Source organism: Oryctolagus cuniculus, chromosome 2 (genome assembly GCF_051225735.1).
Source record: "Oryctolagus cuniculus isolate XC-2025 breed Fujian yellow rabbit chromosome 2, ASM5122573v1, whole genome shotgun sequence".
Lineage (NCBI taxonomy): Eukaryota > Metazoa > Chordata > Mammalia > Lagomorpha > Leporidae > Oryctolagus > Oryctolagus cuniculus.
In genome coordinates, this window is record NC_142868.1 from 142,684,446 (window position 1) to 142,705,775 (window position 21,330).

At 41.8% G+C, this 21,330-nt stretch overlaps 1 protein-coding gene across 2 annotated transcripts in view; it reads right to left on the reverse strand.

Annotated features, from left to right (window-relative positions):
- ACTR2 (actin related protein 2) overlaps positions 1 to 21,330 on the reverse strand; it is a 56,628-nt gene that overhangs the window by 19,202 nt on the left and 16,096 nt on the right. Inside the window, exons 3-7 of one of the 2 annotated variants that reach the window (XM_089327603.1) lie at positions 20,384 to 20,398; positions 16,470 to 16,685; positions 9,421 to 9,493; positions 4,772 to 4,908; positions 1,237 to 1,386 (exon numbers count right to left, since the gene is read on the reverse strand). In XM_089327603.1, coding sequence (XP_089183729.1) covers positions 1,237 to 1,386; positions 4,772 to 4,908; positions 9,421 to 9,493; positions 16,470 to 16,685; positions 20,384 to 20,398 — 591 coding nt within the window. The remainder of the gene's footprint in view (positions 1 to 1,236; positions 1,387 to 4,771; positions 4,909 to 9,420; positions 9,494 to 16,469; positions 16,686 to 20,383; positions 20,399 to 21,330) is intronic. The other variant, XM_008254327.4, reaches the window with a different exon arrangement.

Below are 21,330 nucleotides of genomic sequence, written 5' to 3' on the forward strand. Positions count from 1 at the left end.
ATTAAAAATTCAGGGATGGGGCTGGTGTTATAGTACAGCCGGGGTAAGCTGCCACTTGTGATGCTGGGAGCACAGGTTCCAGACTGGCTATGCCTGGGAAAGCAGAAAAAGTTGGCCAAAGACCTTGGGCCCCTGCTTCCTGTGTGGGAGAGTTTAAGGGTAGAGGTCCTGGCTCCTGACTTTGGTCTAGCCCAGCCTATTTGGGGAGTGAACCAATTGATGGAAGACCTCTCTCTGTTGCTCTGCCTTTCCAATAAGTAAAAATAAATCTGGAAAATTCTGGGAGGATCATCTCCCTGGTGCTGTAACTAGATTCTGATTCTCATCAGTTACAATATAATGTTTTGAACAACTCATTAGGAAACTATTAAGGAAATGCTGCCACCTACTGAATTATGAAAGCAATACTTTCGAATGACCACTTTCCAAAGGATGTTTCTTGGGCTCCTAATCTCATGAAATGCTGAAAAGCCACAGAGTTTAATAAATCAGGAAAATAGGCAAACTATAATCTCACAATTGTGAACCATTAGCTCATCAATGACTCTGAAAAGTCTTACGCAAAAAGTAAAACTGTCTCACATACTTAAGTGATAATTTAACCCTTTTTAACTTTTCTGAAACATGCATTAACATCTCAGGGAAAGAACATCCTATAAACCATATTGAAAGAGGCCAGCACTGTGGCATAACAGACTAAGCTGCCACATGCAGTGCCAGCAGCCCATATGGACACCATTTCGAGTCCCAGCTGCTCCACTTCTGCTCTAGCTCCCTTCTAATGTACCTGGGAAAGCAGCAGAGGATGGCCCTAGTCCTTGGGCCCCCGAACCCAGGTGGCAGACCTGGAGGGAACTTCTGGCTTCAGCTTGGCCTAGCCCTGGCCATTATGGCCATGTGGGCAGTGAACCAGCAGACCCCTCTGTCTCCTTTTAACTCTGCCTTTCAAATAAATAAAATCTTAAAAATTGAAAAATGCTAATTAAATACTGGAATCTCAAACTCATATATCTAATTATATCCTATAGTAGAAAGTTCTTTAGGATTCTTGCCTTCAAATCATACAGTATCCTAAAATAAATACAGAATCTTAGAGACATTTAAGTCACACCTACATATGTTACAACCCAAAACAAAAATACTGATTTCAAGAAAATCTCCTTAATTTGACAACAATAATTATAAGGCTGTCCATCTTAAAATCAAATATATATATTATGCATTACAAATACTTACTGTATAAGATTCAACTAATACTGTGGTTTCTAAGGCCAGTTTCTGTTCTTGCTCAATATTATATCCAACATAACACAGTTTTTCTTTAATCATGCGAACTGTTTCGAAATCAGCAGAATGGTTGAAGGCGTATCCTCGCAACAGAAGCAGCTGGTACAAAAAAAGAGCAGTAAGTTCATAACAGATCTGAATGAATTTCACTCTGCAAAAGCTATTAATGCTCACTAAATATGTCACATCAATAATAAATACAAAAGGCAGTGAATCCTCAGCTTCTACTGGATATTTCAGCAGCAAGGATTTTACCCGCTGTAAGAAGGTTGTGAAAAAGGTGGAGTTGGTGTGGTGCTGCCATGCCTCCCCTCTTCAGTCTGCAGTTTTTGTACCGCTTCCAATTGCTATGTTGGGATGGAGCACCTGGAGGTTCACAGCCTCTGTGGTCCTCAGGAATCATTATGGGGAGGGCCCAAGAAGAATTTGGAAGTTACTAATCAGAACGACTTTGTACTTTGGATCTAAATTTGCTGCACTTTTCTTCACAGTATGACACACCTGCTTAAGAAATAAGGATTTCTGGCTCATCTATTTTAAGAGGTGCAGTGCCTTTAAACTCACACAGCATACTAGGTATATTTGCAAACATGAATGCTTTAAAAATACTTAATTTCAGTTTCACAGTAACAGATTAACAGTTATTGAGTAACAAATGAAAACAAGCCAGTTTTTATAAAGAGTACTTACTACTGGGGCCAGTGTTATGCAGAAGGGGATTAAACTACCACTTGTGCCATGCCAACATCCTGTATTGCAGTGCTGGTTCTAGTCCTAACTATTCCACTTCCAATATAGTTCCCTGCTAATGTACCTGGGGCACTAGCCGAGAATGGTCCAAGTACTTGGGTCTCTGCCACCCATGTGGGAGACCCATATGGAATTTCTGCTTCTGGCTTCGGCCTGGACTTGGCTCTTGTGGCTATTTGGGAAGTGAACCAGAGGATGGAAGACCTCAGTCTTGCCCTCTCTCTATTGCTCTGCCTATTTATTTGAAAATAAATATTTAAAAGAATACTATTTTATGATTCATGTTTAGTTTTGATAAATAATCCAAAATAAATTAATGAGTAAAGATTGTATCAGTGCTGGCTGGGCTTCTGTAGTTGGCAATTTGCTCACAGTATCAATGCCATATATATGACATCCCCCAGACCTTAAAACAGTTTTATACCTAGATTCCCATACTGTCTGGCATATATTAGCAGGGCAATAGGATTTGTTGAAAATGAATGATAAAGGGGTTATCACTGTGGCATAGCAAGTAAAGCCCAGCTCATATGGGTGCTGATTTGAATCCCAGCAGCTCTGTTTCTGATCCAGCTCCCTGTTAATGTGTCTTGGAAAGCAGCGGAAGATGGCCCAAGTACTTGGGCCCCTGCACCCACGTAGGAAACCTGGATGAAGCTCCTAGTTCCTGGCTTTGGCCTGGCCCAGCACCAGTTGTTGCAGCCATTGGGAGTGAACCAGTGGATGGAAGACCTCTCTCTCTGCTTCTCCCTCTTTGTAGCTCTTTCAAATAAATAAATACATTTAAAAAATAAGTGAATGATAAACAGTATTACTGGGATACATGGAAGTATAACATCTAGTGTTCTACTTCCCAAACACTAGAGTAAAAAAACATAAAGCATAATAAACACAACTCGACTTTTCATAGAAAACTTCAAAATCAGGGCCGGTGCTGTGGCATAGAGGGTACAGCCACCACCTGCAGTGCTGGCATCCCATATGGGCACCAGTTCAAGTCCTGGCTGCTCCACTTCCGATCCAGCTTTCTACTATGGCTTGGGAAAGCAGTGGAAGATGGCCCCAGTCCTTGGACTCCTGCACCCACGTGGTAAACCCGGAAGAAGCTTCTGGCTTCAGATCAGCATAGTTTTGGCCATTGTGGCCATCTGGGGAGTGAAACAGCTGAAGGAAGACCTCTGTCTCTCTCTGCCTCTCTGTAACTCTGCCTTCCAAATAAATAAATAAATCTTAAAAAAAAAAAAAAAAAAAGAGTAGCAGTGTCAGCCATAGCAATTAAGAAAAAAAAGAAAAACTTTAAAATCTCCTAATCTTTGTGTGCACATTCAAAAGAAGACCCTTACAAGAAAGACATATAATTCTCCCTAACTTAATCTTCCCATGTGATAAGGATCTCGCTCCCTTTTTTTTTTTTAATATTTTATTTTATTTGAGAGGTAGAGACATTAATGTCTTCCTTCCGTTGGTTCACCCCCCAGGTGGCTGCAACGGCTGGAGCTGCACCGATCCAAGGCCAGGAGCCAGGAGATTCTTCCAGGTCTCCCACATGGGTGCAGGTGCCCAAGGACTTTGGCCATCTTCCACTGCTCTCCCAGCCCATAGCAGAGAACTGCATTGGAAAAGGAGCAGCTGGGACTAGAACTGGTGCCTATATGGGATGCCGGCGCCATGGCGCCGGCCCTCCTTGTCTTTTTCTTAAAGATCTACTTATTTATTTGAAAAGCAGTTAGAGAGAGATAGGAAGAAATAGAGATTTTCCATCTACTGGTTCACTGTCCAATTTGCCACAACAGCCAGAGCTGGGCCAGGCAGAAGCCAGGAACCTTTAATTCCATCTGGGTCTCCCACATGAGCGGCAGAGGTCCAAATAATTAGCCCTAGGATCCTCTGCTTTTCTGGGAACATTAGCATGGAGCTGTATCAAAAGCAGAACAGTTGGGACCCTAACCTGCGCTCATGTGATGCCAGTGTCACAAGTGGTGGCTTAACACTCTCTGCCACAACAATGGCCCTGAGGTTGCCATTGTTGCCATCAGACTGAAGGAACCCAAGCTCACAGACCCAAAGGACACCACTGATAACGCACTGGCAGGGTTTCTCCACAGCAGCATCACTGTCGCTTCGGACCACATCACTATCACTGCAGGGCCTCCCTGTCCACATTCATGTGCTCTGCAGCGTTGCCACCCAATTTGACAATCAAAATTGTATCCAGACACTGTCAATGTCCCTGGGAGTGGGGGCACACTGCACTGTCCCTAGATAAGAACCATTGGCCTTTTTAAAAAAAATTCACAGGTTACAGAATTCTAGTATGAACAACATTCTAAATTTTCCCCCCAAATATTGTTAATTTACTAGCACTATACTTTGTGGGAAAGAACAAGAACACCCAGCCAAAATCACAGCTTAAAATATATTGTTCAAAAAGTTTTGCTGCAGAAAACTCTACCCAGGTTGTCCAAGGAAGTTTCAAGGTCTTGTCCATCTTTGAAATACCTCTCTGTTTCATTTCCTCAGGAATTAACACATATAACTATGTAATGAGCCAGTGTATTTTTATTGGTATATCTGAGATCATGTGTGTAAATCTCATGTCAATTTTTACATGTGTAATGGACTAACAGTGATTTCTCTAGTAGAGATTTGCCAAAACCCTACAATGATAAATTTTGTGTTAAGTTGGTAAACAAACTACAAGATCTAATTTCCACAAAATCTTGCTTTTGCTTACCTTGATAAGGTATCTGGTAATATCCCTCCCAGCAATATCCAGTCTCCTCGTGAGGTGAGGGAGAGAAAACCCTTCATACACTGGGCAAATGTGAGTTACACCATCTCCAGAGTCCACCACAACACCAGTCAGTAAACCTGCAGGAACCAGGGGGTTTTAAATAAAAGGTAAGTCAGAAAAAAACAGTTTCAAATATGGAACTGAGGCCAAACTAGAAACTTAACCCACTGTCAAGGCCTAGAAGCCAGTGTTTTATTTTTTATTTTGCAGTTTGTTTCTAAAACATAGATACAAAGTAAGTATTCTCTCCTGTCTCTGAAGAGACCTCTAGTCTAATCACTTCCTACTAAAGGATGGAAATGGGGACATACATAGGACTGAAAAATAAACAGGTTTTTAAAGCTTAGTGCAATCCTTTTTCTCTCCAACTTAATTCTGATCAATGACTTCCCTTAAAGTGAAATTTTCTAAAGCAACATAGATAACTTTTATGAAAACCACTGTGCAAAGTGAATGCTACACAAAGGTACAAAGGTGTAAAGTGCATTTGTTGAAATCACCTAGTTCCTTTTTTTTTTTGGTCACTGATATATTTAAAACTATTGCTTTGGGAAAATGCCTATTGATACTAGATAATTAGAAATCTGACAACAATCTTAGCTAGGCAAAGCATCACTTCAATTATTTATGGGAAGCCAGAAAAGCAACATCAGTTAAACCTCATAATAAAAAACAACAAAAAGGTGGCAGTGTTTCCTAAATGCGCTTTTTAAAGGTAAAAACGGCTACAAAAAGTTGGTGTTTTATCTTTCGTACCATGGTTAATTCAAAAGGAAGAAAATTTTTTCTAATGCACATTTTAATAGAAAAAATTCTTTAAATTAGAATATGCATTACTCATAACAGTATTTTCCCCTTCTGTTTCTCAATACAAATTTGCATGCACTGTGATATTTAACTATAATGGCTTTATTTTATCCAAATCATCTCCTTTTCAGGTTGATACAATTGGACTTTCCTTGAATGATGATATAAACTTTGTAAAACACATGTACTATCTTCTAATGCTATAGTCTTCTAAAAAAGATTTTCCAGGCCAGTGCTATGGCGTAGTGGGTAAAGCCACTGCCTGCAATGCTGGCATCCCATATTGGCGCCGGTTTAAGTCCTGGCTGCTCCACTTTAGATCCAGCTCTTTGCTGTGGCCTGAGAAAGCAGTGGAAGATGGCCCAAGTCCTTGGGCCCCTACACCCATGTGGGAGACCCAGAGGAGGCTCCTGGTTCTCGACGGGCCCAGCTCCAGCCACTGCGGCTATCTGGGGAGTGAGCCAGCGGATGGAAGACCTCTCTCTTTACCTCTCTGTAACTCTTTTTTAAATAAATAAATAAATCTTAAAAAAAATTTTCAATTGACAAAAAAAAATTTCTACCATTCCTAATTCAGAAATACTTCCAGTAACGTCAACTAAAGCATTTACAATTTACTTCCCAAAAAGCACTAGCTCCCAATCTCAACCCATTTTCTTTTTTCTTTTTTTTCTTTTTTTGGACAGGCAGAGTTAGACAGTGAGAGACAGAGGGAAAGGTCTTCCTTCCGTTGGTTCACCCCCCCATGGCCACCACGGCTGGAACGCTGCGCAGATCCGAAGCCAGGAGCCAGGAGCTTCCTCCTTGTCTCCTATGTGGGTGCAGGGCCCAAGGACATGGGCATCGTCCCCTGCCTTCCCGGGCCACAGCAGAGAGCTGGACTGGAAGAGGAGCAACCGGGACAGAACCGGTGCCCCAACCGGGACTAGAACCTGGGGTGCCAGTGCCACAGGCGGAGGATTAGCCTAGTGAGCTGCGGCACTGGCCTCTCACCTCATTTTCTACCAATCCTCATTCTCTATTATTCATGTACTGGCCTTTCCCTGAACACACTTGATTCACTTTCACAGACATATCCTTTTGTCACTGAATTATCCTTTCTTTCCATTATAATTCCTATCAGCTATTAGATGCTCAAATTCTTATCATTTCTTCTTGCTTTTGATTTAAACAGGCAGAGAGCAAGCGTGAGGGAGACAGAGTTCCCATTGGCTGGGAGCCTCAAACTCAATCCAGATATCCCATGTAGAGTAGGCACTTAATCACTTAACCATTACCTATTTCGTCCCAGGGTATGCACTGGCAAGAAACTGGAATCAGGAACAAATGTGGGACTTGAACCCAGGCATTCTGACATGGGGCTGTAGGCATTCCAAGTGACATTATTAACTTTAGCTGAGTCAAATGCCTGCCTGCATGTTCTTCATTTATGTCACCCCTGACCACTCAAGCATTCCGTAATTCTAGTTATTCCCCTCAGTTGTGTATCATGCAGTGAAACATTTTCTCAAATCACCATGTCGGTTTTTTATTCAGAAATCTTCCTTTGGGGCTAGCACTGTGGTAAAATGGGTTAAGCCATCTCCTGCAGCACCAGTATCCCATGTGAGCACCAGTTCAAGTCCTGGCTACTCCACTTCTGATCCAACTCCCTGATAATGTATCTGGGAAAGCAGTGGAAGATGGCCCAAGTACTTGGGCTCCTACAGCTACCTGGGAAACCTGGAAGAAGCTCCTCGCTTCAGCCTGGCCCCAGCCCAGCTCTTGTTGCCATTAGGGGAGCGAATCAGCAGATGGAAGAAATTTCCCTCACTCTGTAACTCTGCCTTTCAAATAAATCAATCTTTAAAAAAAAAAAATTCTCCTCTGGTTTGTATGTTAGACCCAGCAGTTGTAACACTCGTGCCTTAGATGAGAGTTTGCAGGTTTGATACCTGGCTTAGCTTCTGACTTCAGCTTCCTGCTAATGCAGACTTTAGGAGGCAGCAATAATGATTCAAATACTGGATTCTTGCTACCCTTTTGGGAGACCTGCCTAGAATTCCTGCCTCCCAGTTTCAGCCTAGCTCAGTCCCACTATAGGCATCCGAGAAGTGAATCAGCAGATGGCAGCTTATCTCTCTGCCTCTCAAATACGTAAAATAAATCAAAAACCCAAAAATCTTCTATAGCAAAAATGTTTCTTTTATGTCTACATTTTTATTGGCAGCACCTTATTTAGAAAGAGAATTTCACTATGGCCTGGTTAATGTTATTGGAATAGTATTTCTCAAAGTGTTCACTAGTTAAATGAAAACGAGTGAGTATCAGCAATTAAGAAAAGACATCGGGACCGGCGCTGTGGCATAGTGGGTAAGACAGCCACCTGTAGTGCCAGCATCCCATATGGGCACTGGTTCAAGATCCAGTTGCTCCACTTCCGATCCAGCTTTCTGCGATGGCCTGAGAAAGCAGTAGGAGATGGCCCAAGTCCATGGGCCCCTGCACCTGTGTGGGAGACCCAGAAGAAGCTCCTGGCTCCTGGCTTCAGATCAGCACAGCTCCAGTAGGTGAGGCCATCCAGGGAGTGAACCAGTGGATGGAAGACCTCTCTCTCTCTCTGCCTCTCCTTCCCTCTCTGTGTAACTCTGACTTTCAAATAAATGAATCAATCTTTAAAAAAAAAAAAGAAGAAATGAAATCTTTGGGGCCCAAGGGCTTGAGCCATCTTCTATACTGCTTTCCCAGGCCATAACAGAACTAGACCGGAAGTGGAGCAGCCAGGAATCAAACCGGTGTCCATACGCGCTGCCAGCACTGCACCTGGCAGCTTTACCAGCTATGCTACAGCGCCGGCCCCAAAAGTTACTTTTATAAAAATAAAACTACCTAGATAAAGACAAGCACGTTCTAACCTTGAGTGATTTTCAATTCCTTTTTCAAAGGAAAAACTGTAACTGGACTATGATCGCCTTAAGGATAAGAAACTATACCTATCTTACTGTTACATCCTCTGTACTAAACAGAGTGCAAGGCACATATTGGTGAGGAGCCGGTGCTGTGGCATAGCAGGTAAAGCCGCCGCCTACAGTGCCAGCATCCCATATGGTTGCCTGTTCGAGTCCCAGCTCTTCCACTTCTTATCCAACTCTCTGTCACGGCCTGGGAAAGCAGTAGAAGATGGCTCAAGCCCTTGGGCCCCTGCACCCACGTGGGAGACCTGGAAGAAGCTCCTGGCTCCTGGCTTTGCATGGGCACAGTTCCGGCCGTTGCAGCCAATTGGGGAGTGAAACAGTGGATGGAAGACCTACCTCTCTCTCTCTCTCTCTCTCTGCGTAACTCTGACTTTCAAAATAAATACATACATCTTTAAAAAAAAATTTGGTGAAAGAAAAAAGTTTCTCTAGAAATTTAAATCCCCCAAGTAAATAGTTTCTTCTACGCATCCACATACAGTATCTAGTATGTTTTAATCCAATATGAGGGGTAGGCACTGTGGTGCTGCAGGTGAAATCACCATTTGGGATGCTCACATCCCTTATCAGAGTTGCCAGTTCAAGTCATGGCTACTGTGGGAAAAGCAGAAGACGACCCAAAGTATTTGGGTTCCTGCCATCTCCACAGGAGACTTGATAAAGTTCTTGGCTCCTGGCTTCGGCTTGGCCCAGCCCTTGCCATCATAGCCATTTGGGGAGTGAACCAGTGGATAGAAGATCTGCCTCTCCTTCTAAGATCTCTCTGTAACACTTTCAAATAAATAAATCAATAAATCTTCAAAAAAAAATACCAAACGACTCACCTACCTTGAGCATATAAAGTCAGAACTGCCTGGATGGCTACATACACACCAGAAAATTGGTAAGTTTCGAACATTACCTGGAAATGCAGAGAGAAAAGTTATTTAATAATATGAAATATGCTTTCATCATGGTCACAGAGTAGATTAGCTGCTGAGAAGAGAATGAAAGGGATTTGAAAGAGTTCTCCATTCTCATTAGTTCCTATAGCTTGTATTGCGTTCTTGCTGTCACAGAACTCTAATTCTGAGGACGGATTTTTGGACACAGACTGCCCCCAAGTATTTCATAAGGGCTACAGAGCAAAGATTTCTGAGTTGTTAGTTAACAGCTAATTAATGTTAAAGAAAGTACTCTACATTTGAACAAGTTTCTTAACTCATGTCCCTTAAAAGGAGGAATCTTTTAATGCGAAGAAATAACTTTTGAGCCTCCCACTTCTTCCCCTCAATTTGGGCCAAGAATGTGGCTCTTATCCTAGCAGTTAAAACAAAAAGGTAAGGGCCCGTGCTCTGGCATAGTGGGTAAAGCTGCTGCCTGCAGTGCTGGCTTCCCATATGGGTGCCAATTTGAGTCCTGGCTGCTCCCTTCCAATCCAGCTCTCTGCTATGGGCTGGGAAAGAAGAAGATGGCCCAAGTCCTTGGGCCCTTGAACCCAAGTGGGAGACCTAGAGAGGGCTCCTAGCTCCTGGCTTCAGATCGGCGCAGCTCCGGCCGTTGCAGCCATCTAGGATGGAAGATCGATCTCTCTGCCTTTCCTTTTCTGTTTAACTCTTTCAAATAAATAAATCTTAAAAAAAAAAAAAAAAAAAAAAAAGGTAAAACAGGAAGGCAAAGACAAAATTAATGAGTTAGCTCCTGAGTCTACAATATCTACTACATGCAACCAAGCTATAACTCCACCCCACAATGGACTACATTCAAGGGAGGAAAAGCTTCTTTTATGTCTTCTGTTTATACCTATGCTCATTCTCGATGGCCTAGGTGAGCAAGAACATTCTGACTGATTTTTTTGGATCAATTATAGTAGTCCTTGACTGGTAGAGCTATCTGAATTTTAGTTTAGGTGTTTAGAAATTTTATAATTGGGGGCTGGTGCTTTGGCGTATCAGGTAAAGCTGCTGCTTGTAGTGCCAGCATCCCATATGGGCACTGGTTCAAGACCTGGCTGCTCCACTTCTGATCCAGCTCTCTGCTATGGCCTGGGAAGGCAGTAGAAGACAGCCCAAGTGCTTGGGCCCCTGCACCCAAGTGGGAGACCTGGAAGAAGCTCCTGGCTCCTGGCTTTGGATCAGCACAGCTCCAGCCATTGCAGCCAACAGGGGAGTGACAGCAGATGGAAGACCTCTCTCTCTCTCTCTCTCCTCTTTCTGTGTAACTCAGACTTTCAAATAAACAAATCTTTTTTTAAAAAATACATTTTATAATTGACCACAATGGGAATTATACAGAATGAAGATTTTACAACTCTGAAACATACACATGCCCATCAACTAAGCAGACAGATATTCTGACTGGTATTCGATTCCATCATCCTTTGTAGTGGTATACATCCTAGTATAGTGGTATCATGCAAAATTCCCACATACCACCTTGAAAGCCTGTTAGAATTTGGTTTTGTTTGTGAGACCACTAAAAAGTATTACTAAAACAATTTTCTGGATGAGATTAAGTAAGACATTATCAGTCACAGCAAGTTTTATATCATAGACAAATAAGAACATTAAAATATGAACCATAAAGAATGATATGTCTAGGGGCTGGCGTTGTGGCAGACTGGGTAAAGCCACCACCTGCAATGCTGGCATCCCATATGGATGGTTGCTCCACTTCTGATCCGGCTCCCTGCTAGTGGCCTAGGAAAGACATCGGGCCAGTGCCGTGGCTCACTAGGCTAATCCTCTGCCTGCGGCGCCAGCACACCGGGTTCTAGTCCCAGTTGGGGAAATGGATTCTGTCCCGGGAGTGCAGTGAAGGATGGCCCAAGTCGTTGGGCTCTGCACCTGCATGGGAGACCAGGAGAAGCACCTGGCTCCTGGCTTCAGATCAGCACGGTGCACCGGCCTCAGCTCGCCTGTCGCAGCGGCCACTTGGGGGTGAACCAACAGAAGAAAGGAAGAGCTTTCTCTCTGTCTCTCTCTCACTGTCCACTCTGCTGTCCAAAAAAAAAAAAAAAAAAAAAAAAAGCATCGGAAGGTGGGTTACGTGTTTGGGCCCTTGCTACCCATGTGGGAGACCCAGATAAAGCTCTGACTCCTGGCTTTGGCTTCAGTTCTAGTCATTGCAGCCATCTGTGTAGTGAGCCAGCAGATAGATCTCTCTCGGGGCCAGCAAAATGGCATAGCAGGTTAAGCCTCTGCTTGTAGTGCTGGCATCCCTAGTCCTGGCTGCTCTGCTTCCAATCCAGCTCCCTGCTAATGGCCTGGAAAGGCAATAAAAGATGGCCCAAGTGCACTGCAAGCGACAGCTTTACCCGCTATGCCATAGCACAGGCCCCTAATTCAGACTTTTAAAAAGGGTGGGCTTGGGGCCGGCACTGTAGCACAGCGGGTTAAAGCCCTGGCTGAAGCACTGGCATCCCATATGGGTGCCGGTTCTAGTCCCAGCTGCTCCTCTTCTGATCCAGCTCTCTGCTATGGCCTGGGAAAGCAGCAGAAGATGACCCAAGTCCTTGGGTCCCTGCACCCACGTGGGAGACCAGGAAGAAGCTCCTGGCTTCAGATTGGAGCAGCTCTGGCCGTTGGGGCCATCTGGGGAGTGAACCTTCGGATGGAAGACCTCTCTCTAATAAATAAAATACATCTTAAAAAAAAAAAAAGAAAAGGGTGGGCCTTGTCCTAGTGGTTAAACACTACTTAGGATCCTGCCACCCATATGGGAAAGCTGGATTGAGTTTCTTTTTTTTTTTTTTTTAAAGCTTTATTTTATTTGGAAGGCAGAGTTACAGAGAGAGAGACAGAGAAAGGGGGGGGGGGGAGAGAGAGGGAGAGGGAGAGGGAGAGGGTGAGGGAGAGGGAGAGAGGGAGAGAGGGAGAGAAGGAGGGAGGGAGGGAGAGAGGGAGGGGGGGGGGGAGAGAGAGACTTCCATCTACTGATTCACAACGCTAATGTCCGCAATGGCCAGAGCTGGGCTGATGGGAGTTGGTAGCCAGGAGCTTCTTCCAGGTCTTCCACACAGGTGCAGGGGTCCAAGCACCTGGGCCATCTTCCAATGCTTTCCCAGCCCATAGCAGAGAGCTGGATCAAAAGTGGAGCAGCCAAGACTTGAACCAGCACTCATATAGTATGCCAGCACCCCAGGCAGCAGCTCTACCCGTTGTACCACAGCGCCAGCCCTGGGTTGAGTTTCCAGATCCCAGCTGTTCTGCATATTTAAGTGAACCAGAACAGGACAGTTCTTTCTTGCTGTCTCTCAAATGAAAAAATAAAAAAACAAAAAAAGAATTCTTTTAAACTCTCTCTAAAATATCCATCACCTAAATATATTCATAGAGCAAATCAAAATACATTAATAACTCAGAAGCTACTGAAAAGTTCCTACCTTGCACATCATAAAATCAAAGAGAACCCTGAAAAATGTCTTATTTGAACTCTTGAGGAATGTAGCCCTCTTGCTCGTTCTCTCCTCTGACACTGCTGACCTCATGAGCTTTTCAATCTCCTTCTGCAGGCTTCATTATCTCTCGGGTCCTTGGCCTTTTCACCACTCTCTCTCTTCTTTGGTGAACAGCATCATCTATACCCTGATGACTCTCTAACCCCTTGGCTTTTCTCTTGATTTCCTACATCTGAGACATTTCTGCTTGGCTTCTAATGATGATCTCAAACTTACTGTCTACAACTGAATTCAAATCTTGTCCTGTTTTCCTCCTCCTTCAGCTGATGGTAATTCCATCCTCCATTTTGAGTCATCTCTGACTCCTCTTCCCTCTGTGCAACGACCACCAATATTTAGTGCACTAGAAAATTCTTTGGCCCTACCTTCAAAACAGACCCACAATTTGGTCACTTCTCATTACTTCTGCTACTATTACTAGCTCTAATCCTAACCATCATTATCTTTAGCCTAAATAATTGAAAAAAAAAAAAATCTCCAAATGGGTATCTTTTCCACTTTTACCTCCCTATGGTATCCTCACAACACGGCAGCCAGAGAAATCTAAATCTGAATATTTCCCTTCCTTGTAATCATTTCTCATTTCACATGGAATAAAAGCCCAGTTTCCTGAAAGAGCATACAATGCCCTAATGTTCCTGACCCATTCTCATCGTCTGGTGCCGTCATGCCCTCCAGGCATGCTGTCTTCCTTGTATATTCTCTAATATTCAAGCCTTGTTTCCACTTTAGGATCTTTACTCTGGCTACCCTCTTTACTCAGAATGTTCTTCTCCTAAATATCTGGCTAGCTCTGTTACTTACCCTATCTTTGTTTAATCAACACTTTCTGAGAGGCCTATCACTATAATCAACTATAATCACTATACAACTGCCACCTTCCACTCTTTAACCAGCTCTATTTTTTTCCCCTATAGCATCTACTACCTTTGAGCAAACAATTTAACTTAAAAGGGTAGGTATTTGGTCTAAAGGTTATTTTAATTTACTTTTATTTAAAAATTTTGAATGGCAGACAGAGATCTTCCATTCACTGGTTTATCCCCCAAATGCCTACTAACAGCCAGGACTGGACGAGCCCAAAGCCAGGAGCCCAGAACTCAATCCAGGTCTCCCACATGGACGGCAGGGAGTCAAGTATTTGAGTCATCACCTGTTAACTCCCAGAGTGCACATTAGCAGGAAGCTGGATCAAAGGGTGGCAGTTGGAACCCCAACTACTCTGCTTCAGATCCACTTTCCTGCTAATGCACCTGGGAAGGCAACGCAAAAAGGCACATGTACTTGGGTCCCTGCCACCTGTGTAGGAGCCCAGAATGGAGGTTCTGCCTCCAGCCTGGCCCAGTCTTGATCCTGGTTGTTGTGGGCATTTGGGGAGCTATTCAGTGAATGGGAGATCTCTTTTTCACTGTCACTCTTTCAAACAAATAAATAAATCTTAAAAAATGCAGTAGCAGCAGTAGTAATGGTGGCACTGCAGCTCAAACCAAGTACTCCAGTATGGGATGCAGGTGTTCCAAGCAGCAACTTAACCACTTCACCAAACACATGTCCACCCTAGTCTAACAACTGAGGGGAGTGAACTGGTGGATGGGAGATTTGTCTCTGCCAAATAATGTATTAATTAATTAATTAGCCTATTTTGGGGGGCCCACTTTCTCCCTAAACTCTGTGTCAGCAGGACTTTATTTTGTCGGCTAATATACTCTACTTAGAAAAATGTCTAGCTGGGGCAGACATTGTGGCATAGCGGGTAAAGCCACCACCTGCAGTGCCGGCATCCCATTTGGGTGCTGGTTCATGTCCCGGCTGCTCCACTTCCAGTCTAGCTCTCTGCTATGGCCTGGGAAAGCAGTAGAAGATGGCCCAAGACTTTGGGCCCATGCATCCACATGGGAGACCTGGAAGAAGCTCCTGACTCCTGGCTTCAGATTGGCACAACTCTTGCCATTGCAGCCATCTGGGGAGTGAACCAGCGGATGGAAGACCTCTCTTCCTCCTTCTGCCTCTCCCTCTCTCTCTGTGTAACTCTGACTTTCAAATAAATAAATCTCTGAAAAAAAAATAATAATGACTAGCATATATAGGTTGAATATCCTTTACCCAAAACGCTTAGGATCAACATGCTTCAGTTTTTGGAGTTCTCCACATTTTGGAATATTTGATACTTTACCATTTGAGAATTCTTTTTAAGATTTATTTTATTTCTCCGGCAACAGCAGAAGCTGCGCCAATCTGAAGCCAGGAGCCACGTGGGTACAGGGGCCCAAGGACTTGGGCCATCTTCTACTGTTTTCCCAGGCCGTAGCAGACAGCTGGATCAGAAGAGGAGCAGCCGGGACTAGAACCTGCGCCCATATGGGATGCCAGCGCTTCAGGCCAAGGTGTTAACTCGCTGCGCCACAGCGCTGCCCCCATCATTTGAGAATTCTTAAACCAAAATCTGAAATGCTTCAAAACCTGAAACTTCTTGAGTGTCACAGTTAGGTAGGAAGTTAGAAATTAAAAATTAGAAGTTAGAAATGTGTGTGAGAAGGGTCTGAGAGGGAAGCAATAGCATCTGCAAAAGCTCACGTTGGAAGCAGCCCAGGTGGTCTCAACCCTTTCCCCAAGGGGAGCCCCCCAGGACACTCCTCTCTCCTTAGCACCAAATGGGTTACCTGGCCTGATAACATGGAGCAATAAAACCTTCACAGCCTTCCTCCAAGGCAGGCATGCTAGAGGAAGCTCCCCTGCCAGGTGGGCTCCCCAGTCTGATAGCACTGAGTAGTAAACCCTTGGGAGGAATTTTCTTTGTCCTGGAGGGGAAAGAAAAATGGCAGGAGAACTGGACCCTCTCCCTTATAAGCGGCAGTCTGAATACAGTCTGCGCACTCAGCACTCAGCTCTCTGCTGAGCCACCCGTCTGTCTTGCCAGGTGTGTTCTCTCCATTGAACCCTGCAACCTTGCTTTCCCCAGCCTGGGTGACTAGGCACCCTCTCTCTCTTTCCCACGCTCTACCCCAATAAAACCTTGCTACTTTGCTATCCACTGCTCTCTGTCTCATGCCTGAATTCTTGCTTGAAGACAAGAACCCTACTACTCATCGCCAATAACATCACAATAGTACTCAGTAACTAGACTAGCAAGTGCTCAATAAACAGGATCTAGGGGAAAAAAAATTATATGTTTCCTTTACAGGGGTGGGGAACATCTGGTCTGCCTGGCCCTAACAAGGCAACTGCAGGTGGGACTTGAAACTGAATAAATCTATAGCAGGCTAATTTTTAAGTTGACAATTTTATATGGCCTACAAATGATGTTTTAAATATCTGAATGGCCCTTGGCAGAAAAAAAGATTTACCACCCCTATGACAACAATGGTAAGACAAAAGGTAAGACTTTTTATTTACCATTATATCAAAGAAACACATTTGCATATCCCATCTAAAAACTTACCTCTACAATCTTTTCTCTGTTTTTGGTTGGGTTCATAGGAGGTTCTGTAAGTAAGATTTTACAATTTCTGGTATCTATGTTAAGTTTCTCTGGTCCAAATGTATAGTCCCACAGATGTTTCATGTCATCCCAATTCCGTACTATGCCATTTTCCATAGGATAGTTAACTTCTAACATTGAGCGTAATTCACTTGCCTCATCACCAACCATTAGATCCTAGAAAATTACAATTGCAAAGCTTTAGACCATTCAAATTTTTGCACAAAAATAGCTTCAGAAAAGTATATTCCCATGAAATTTCAGAAAACTTTGGAATAATTAATTTTAATCTTTCTGACACTTTTATGTAAAGTTTTTTATTCCACAAATAAAATTTTTTTTCTTTCCAAAACAAGATCTTGCAAAGTTCAATCATGGGTAATAAATCTTTATGTACAATGTGGTTTAAATCAATAAATTGACCTTACCTTTAATACACATGTTTCCAAAAGAAGATAATTAGCACAAATAAACCCCACATTTTCATATTTTGAAGGGTTTTGTATGAGGTTTCATCTGTTTCTTTTGCTCAAATGTTCAAAAAATAAGGCCTGTGATATGTGAAATAGCACATCAGGGAAAAAAAAAACCTTGTAGAAAAATGCTCAATGCATGCAGTACATTTCTTTGTACTAAAGATCAGAATGATAAATGTAAGTAATATAAAGCATAATGAAGGATGCAAAAGATGATTATTTCTCTGTAGTAATGAACATATGAATTAATCAACTGTAAATTCCACAAACTTCTATCTACATGTGCCTCACTAGTATGAATGAGAATTTTCAGAGAAACAAAAAATTAGAAAGAAGTTTAAAATTATCTCATGAGCAACATTTTCAATCTTAAAATGTGATACTGGAAAACAATGCCATCATACATGAAGCTTAATACTCACAAGTCTTGTCTCCCTCCAATGAGAGCATACTTAAGATGACCCACATTTGAAAAGTCAAACTTTGCAAGTATAGTAAAGCTACTGAAGTTCTAGAATTCAAACTTATTTCAAAACCAACTAGTCAAGATGTTAAATATTAGTTCCTACCTGTGCTGATAAATTCAATTTCTAAAAAAAAAATAAATAAAAAATCCTAACATCAGAAATGGCTACTATTTGCTATAGTACTTTTAAGTTCAAATTATGGGGAAATGAAGAAAAGCAATGACTACATTAATATGAAATGTCTTATAATGGAAGTTAGAAAAACATGAGTTTTAAACATAAAAAAATTTAAAATTAAAAAACCAGAGGTAAAACCTATGTAAGGTCTCTATTAACAATCAGATTTCTGGAAAATCCACTGAAAGCAATAGCCCGAAGAAAAAACAAAATTAAAGTAGGTTTTAGAAATGTTCACTAAAACTTTATGCTCTAATTCCTTATAAAATTGATTTACTAATTATTCAAATGTCTTAAATATCATCTGTTTGTAATCTTCTGTGAAAAAAACAGAAAACTAAAAACATGTGAATTCACAAATACATGTGAATTCTGGATAGTGACATACATACACTGAAATATTCAGAGATGGTAACTGATATTTGCAACTTACTTTAAAATACATAAAAAAAAAAAACAAGATGGACTGATGAATAGACAAATGAGCAGAAACATGATAAATCAGCACAACATTTAAAAATGTCAGGATTGAGGTGATAGGTATATAGGTTTTTACTGTAAAATTTTTTCAACATCACTGCACATTCTAAATACTGCTTAGTAAAATGCTGGGAGAATCTATACCTATAAGTACATATACTACTTTTAGATAGTAACATGTTAATTTAATACCCAATTTGTTATACCTTCTTTCCTCCTATATTTCTTTGTGTTACACAAGGTAAGCTATTAAATGGTTTAAAGTAATGAGTACTATCTCAACTAAATTAGATTAAGTGTGATCTATTTTCAACAGAGTATTTACTTTAAACTCCACAAAAAAAATAGGGGCTTATGTCTGACTCAATGCCACTTCAAAATAAAAGCCTTGTATATCTTACTTCTTGGACCACACATACTATAAAGGATTAACTGAAAAGAATGTTGTCTGCCATCAAGTATCCTTAGTTCCCCAGAACAAAGGGGACATTTAAAGTAGAAGAAAATAAGTATTTGGGAAGTGCAAAACTTCTTGCATATCTGTACCTGAAATTTTGATTTAAAAATCCTAGAATACATAAATCTTCCCTAGAACACTTCAACTTTTCAAAGTCAAAAATGCTAAGAGGCTGGCGCTGCGGCTCAATAGGCTAATCTTCCACCTTGCAGCGCCGGCACACCGGGTTCTAGTCCCGGTCGGGGCACCAGATTCTGTCTCAGTTGCCCCTCTTCCAGGCCAGCTCTCTGCTGTGGCCCAGGAGTGCAGTGGAGGATGGCCCAAGTGCTTGGGCCCTGCACCCCATGGGAGACCAGGATAAGTACCTGGCTCCTGGCTTCGGATCAGCGCAGTACGCCGGCCGCAGCGGCCATTGGAGGGTGAACCAACGGCAAAGGAAGACCTTTCTCTCTCTCTCTCTCTCTCCCTGTCCACTCTGCCTGTAAAAAAAAAAAAAAAAAAAAAAAGCTAAGAGTCAGGTTAACTTGCCCTCACCTCTCAGAACCAAAGTTATAACAATCAGATCAGGCCTTGGGTTTTTATCACGTGCCTCACACTGGACTTCAAATCTGAACCATCAACTATAACCTAAAGAATGAAAAACTGCAGTAACTGAGATACTGTTTCAAAGGCATTTATGCTCTACTAAAAGCTGGCAGTGTAGACTGTATTTGCCCGCCATCATTTTGTTTGTCACCTTTAATTAGAAAATAGAGCAAACAAATTTAAAACCACAATTATATCCCTTGAAGGAAATTCCATGAAAAGTACTGTGTTAAATTAAGCCTACACTATTCTCTACAAGTTCAACCTTTTCTTAATCTCCTTAGTACTTTATGACAAATGCATAGTCTCTTATGTAAGATAAATACAGCAATTCCACTTTTAAATGTTTTCGTTTACTCAGAAGGAAACTTCAGTTACTGTTACTAGGTAAAATACATCCTACCACTAGAAATGTCTGATATTCTTGTCAAAACTGCTTACAAACAACAAAAATGAACTTGAAACTACTTGCTATTTAGAAGCACTTAGATTATCACTGAAAAATGTAATAACAGAGCCAAATGTCTGGGATGACCCCAGCAAGCTTCTGGCTGAAAGCAAAGACACCACACAACAGTATTTATCTTGGGAGAGAAAATCTACCATTCACGAAAAAGCCTCACAAGTGCTTTACCTTTTTGTTATTTATCCTCAGATAACGTGGTCAAACATATTCCTTAGAAAGAATGACATGGGAAATAATTCTTCTATTCCTTTTCCCATCTGTGGTTCATTTGTATATCCTAATTTGACTCAGTTTATTCAGTTCATACATGATATCACGAAGAATGCAAATATATATATATACACAGACAATGACAGACAATGTTTAATTTAACATCGGTCAGTAAAGTGGACTTATCCAAATGTAACATGTGTGACTCCAATTTTCTGGATCACATATATCCTACAAAATGCCACTTGGTTTCTAATATTATGCACACCACATTCCATTTTAATTATAACATTTATCTACAAGAAAAACAAGGAAAACAATTCAAATCTATGTTAGTAATTAGTTCTTGTTTGGTCCATTGTATGCAATCAGGAAAGCATACGACTTTATTAGTTGCTACCAAATCGAAGCAATGGAAAAGGTTAAAAATCAAAGCACTTAAAATAAAATTATGGAATTACCCCCCCTCCCCATTACTAAAGGGACACAAAACAACAACTACTGTCCCATCAAGCAAAAGTGGAAAACAAACAGAGCATGTGTGTAACCTCACTTACCATCTTTTTGTTATTCTACTTCAACGGGTCAAGAAAGGTGAAGAGAGAGAAGGTAGAAGTAAGAGTCAGAAAAGGCCTAAATAAAATCCTCACTGAAATTTTTAAACATACAAGCAATAGAGACAAATTAGGTTGAGGTCAGATGCAGTACTACTGTATTTTATGGAGTTAATAATTAGGGCCAAATTAACATGGACAGTTATTACTCGTGAACAAAATTTAACTCATTAATTTAAATTTAATTTCCACTTTTTAAGTTTACCATCACATTTTAGCTAGCAAGACATAAAAAGTATTAAGTCAATCCACTAAGCACACGAATTCCAAAAAGTAAAGTTTCTTTAATTTATTACTGAATGTAAGAACTTAAAAGAAAATAAACGTGAACAGCAAAAGTCTAGATGAGCAATGGAGAGTTAGATAGTTCAGAGTTGTTTTCCCAAGCTCTAGTATTCAGCTTAGATTCAAAGGTCAAGTTCTGCTTTCTACTTGAAGAACAATTTAATTTGAAAGGCTTGAAAGACTGAGCAGAGAGAACAGAACTGAGTCTACGGCACAGAACAACAAATCACACAAGCAAATGCTACTGGTAAATTCTTTGGCAAAAAAGTCTTATTAGATTATTAACTGGTTTGATTTCTATCACTTGCCTTAAAAAGCAAGAAAGTGGAGGGCCGGCACTGTGGCACACATAGCAGGTTAAACTGCAGCTTATAGCTCCAGCATCCTAAATGAGCATGGTTCAAGTCCTGGCCACTCCATTTCCGATGTAGCTTCCTGCTAATTGACCTTGGAAAGCAGTAGAAAACGGCCCAAGTACTCGGGCCCCTGCACCCATGTGGGAGACCCAGAAGGAGTTCCAGACTCCCAGCTTCAGCCTGTCTCAGCCCTTGGCTATTGCAGCCACTGGGAAGTGAACCAGTGGATGGAAGATCCCTCTCTATCTC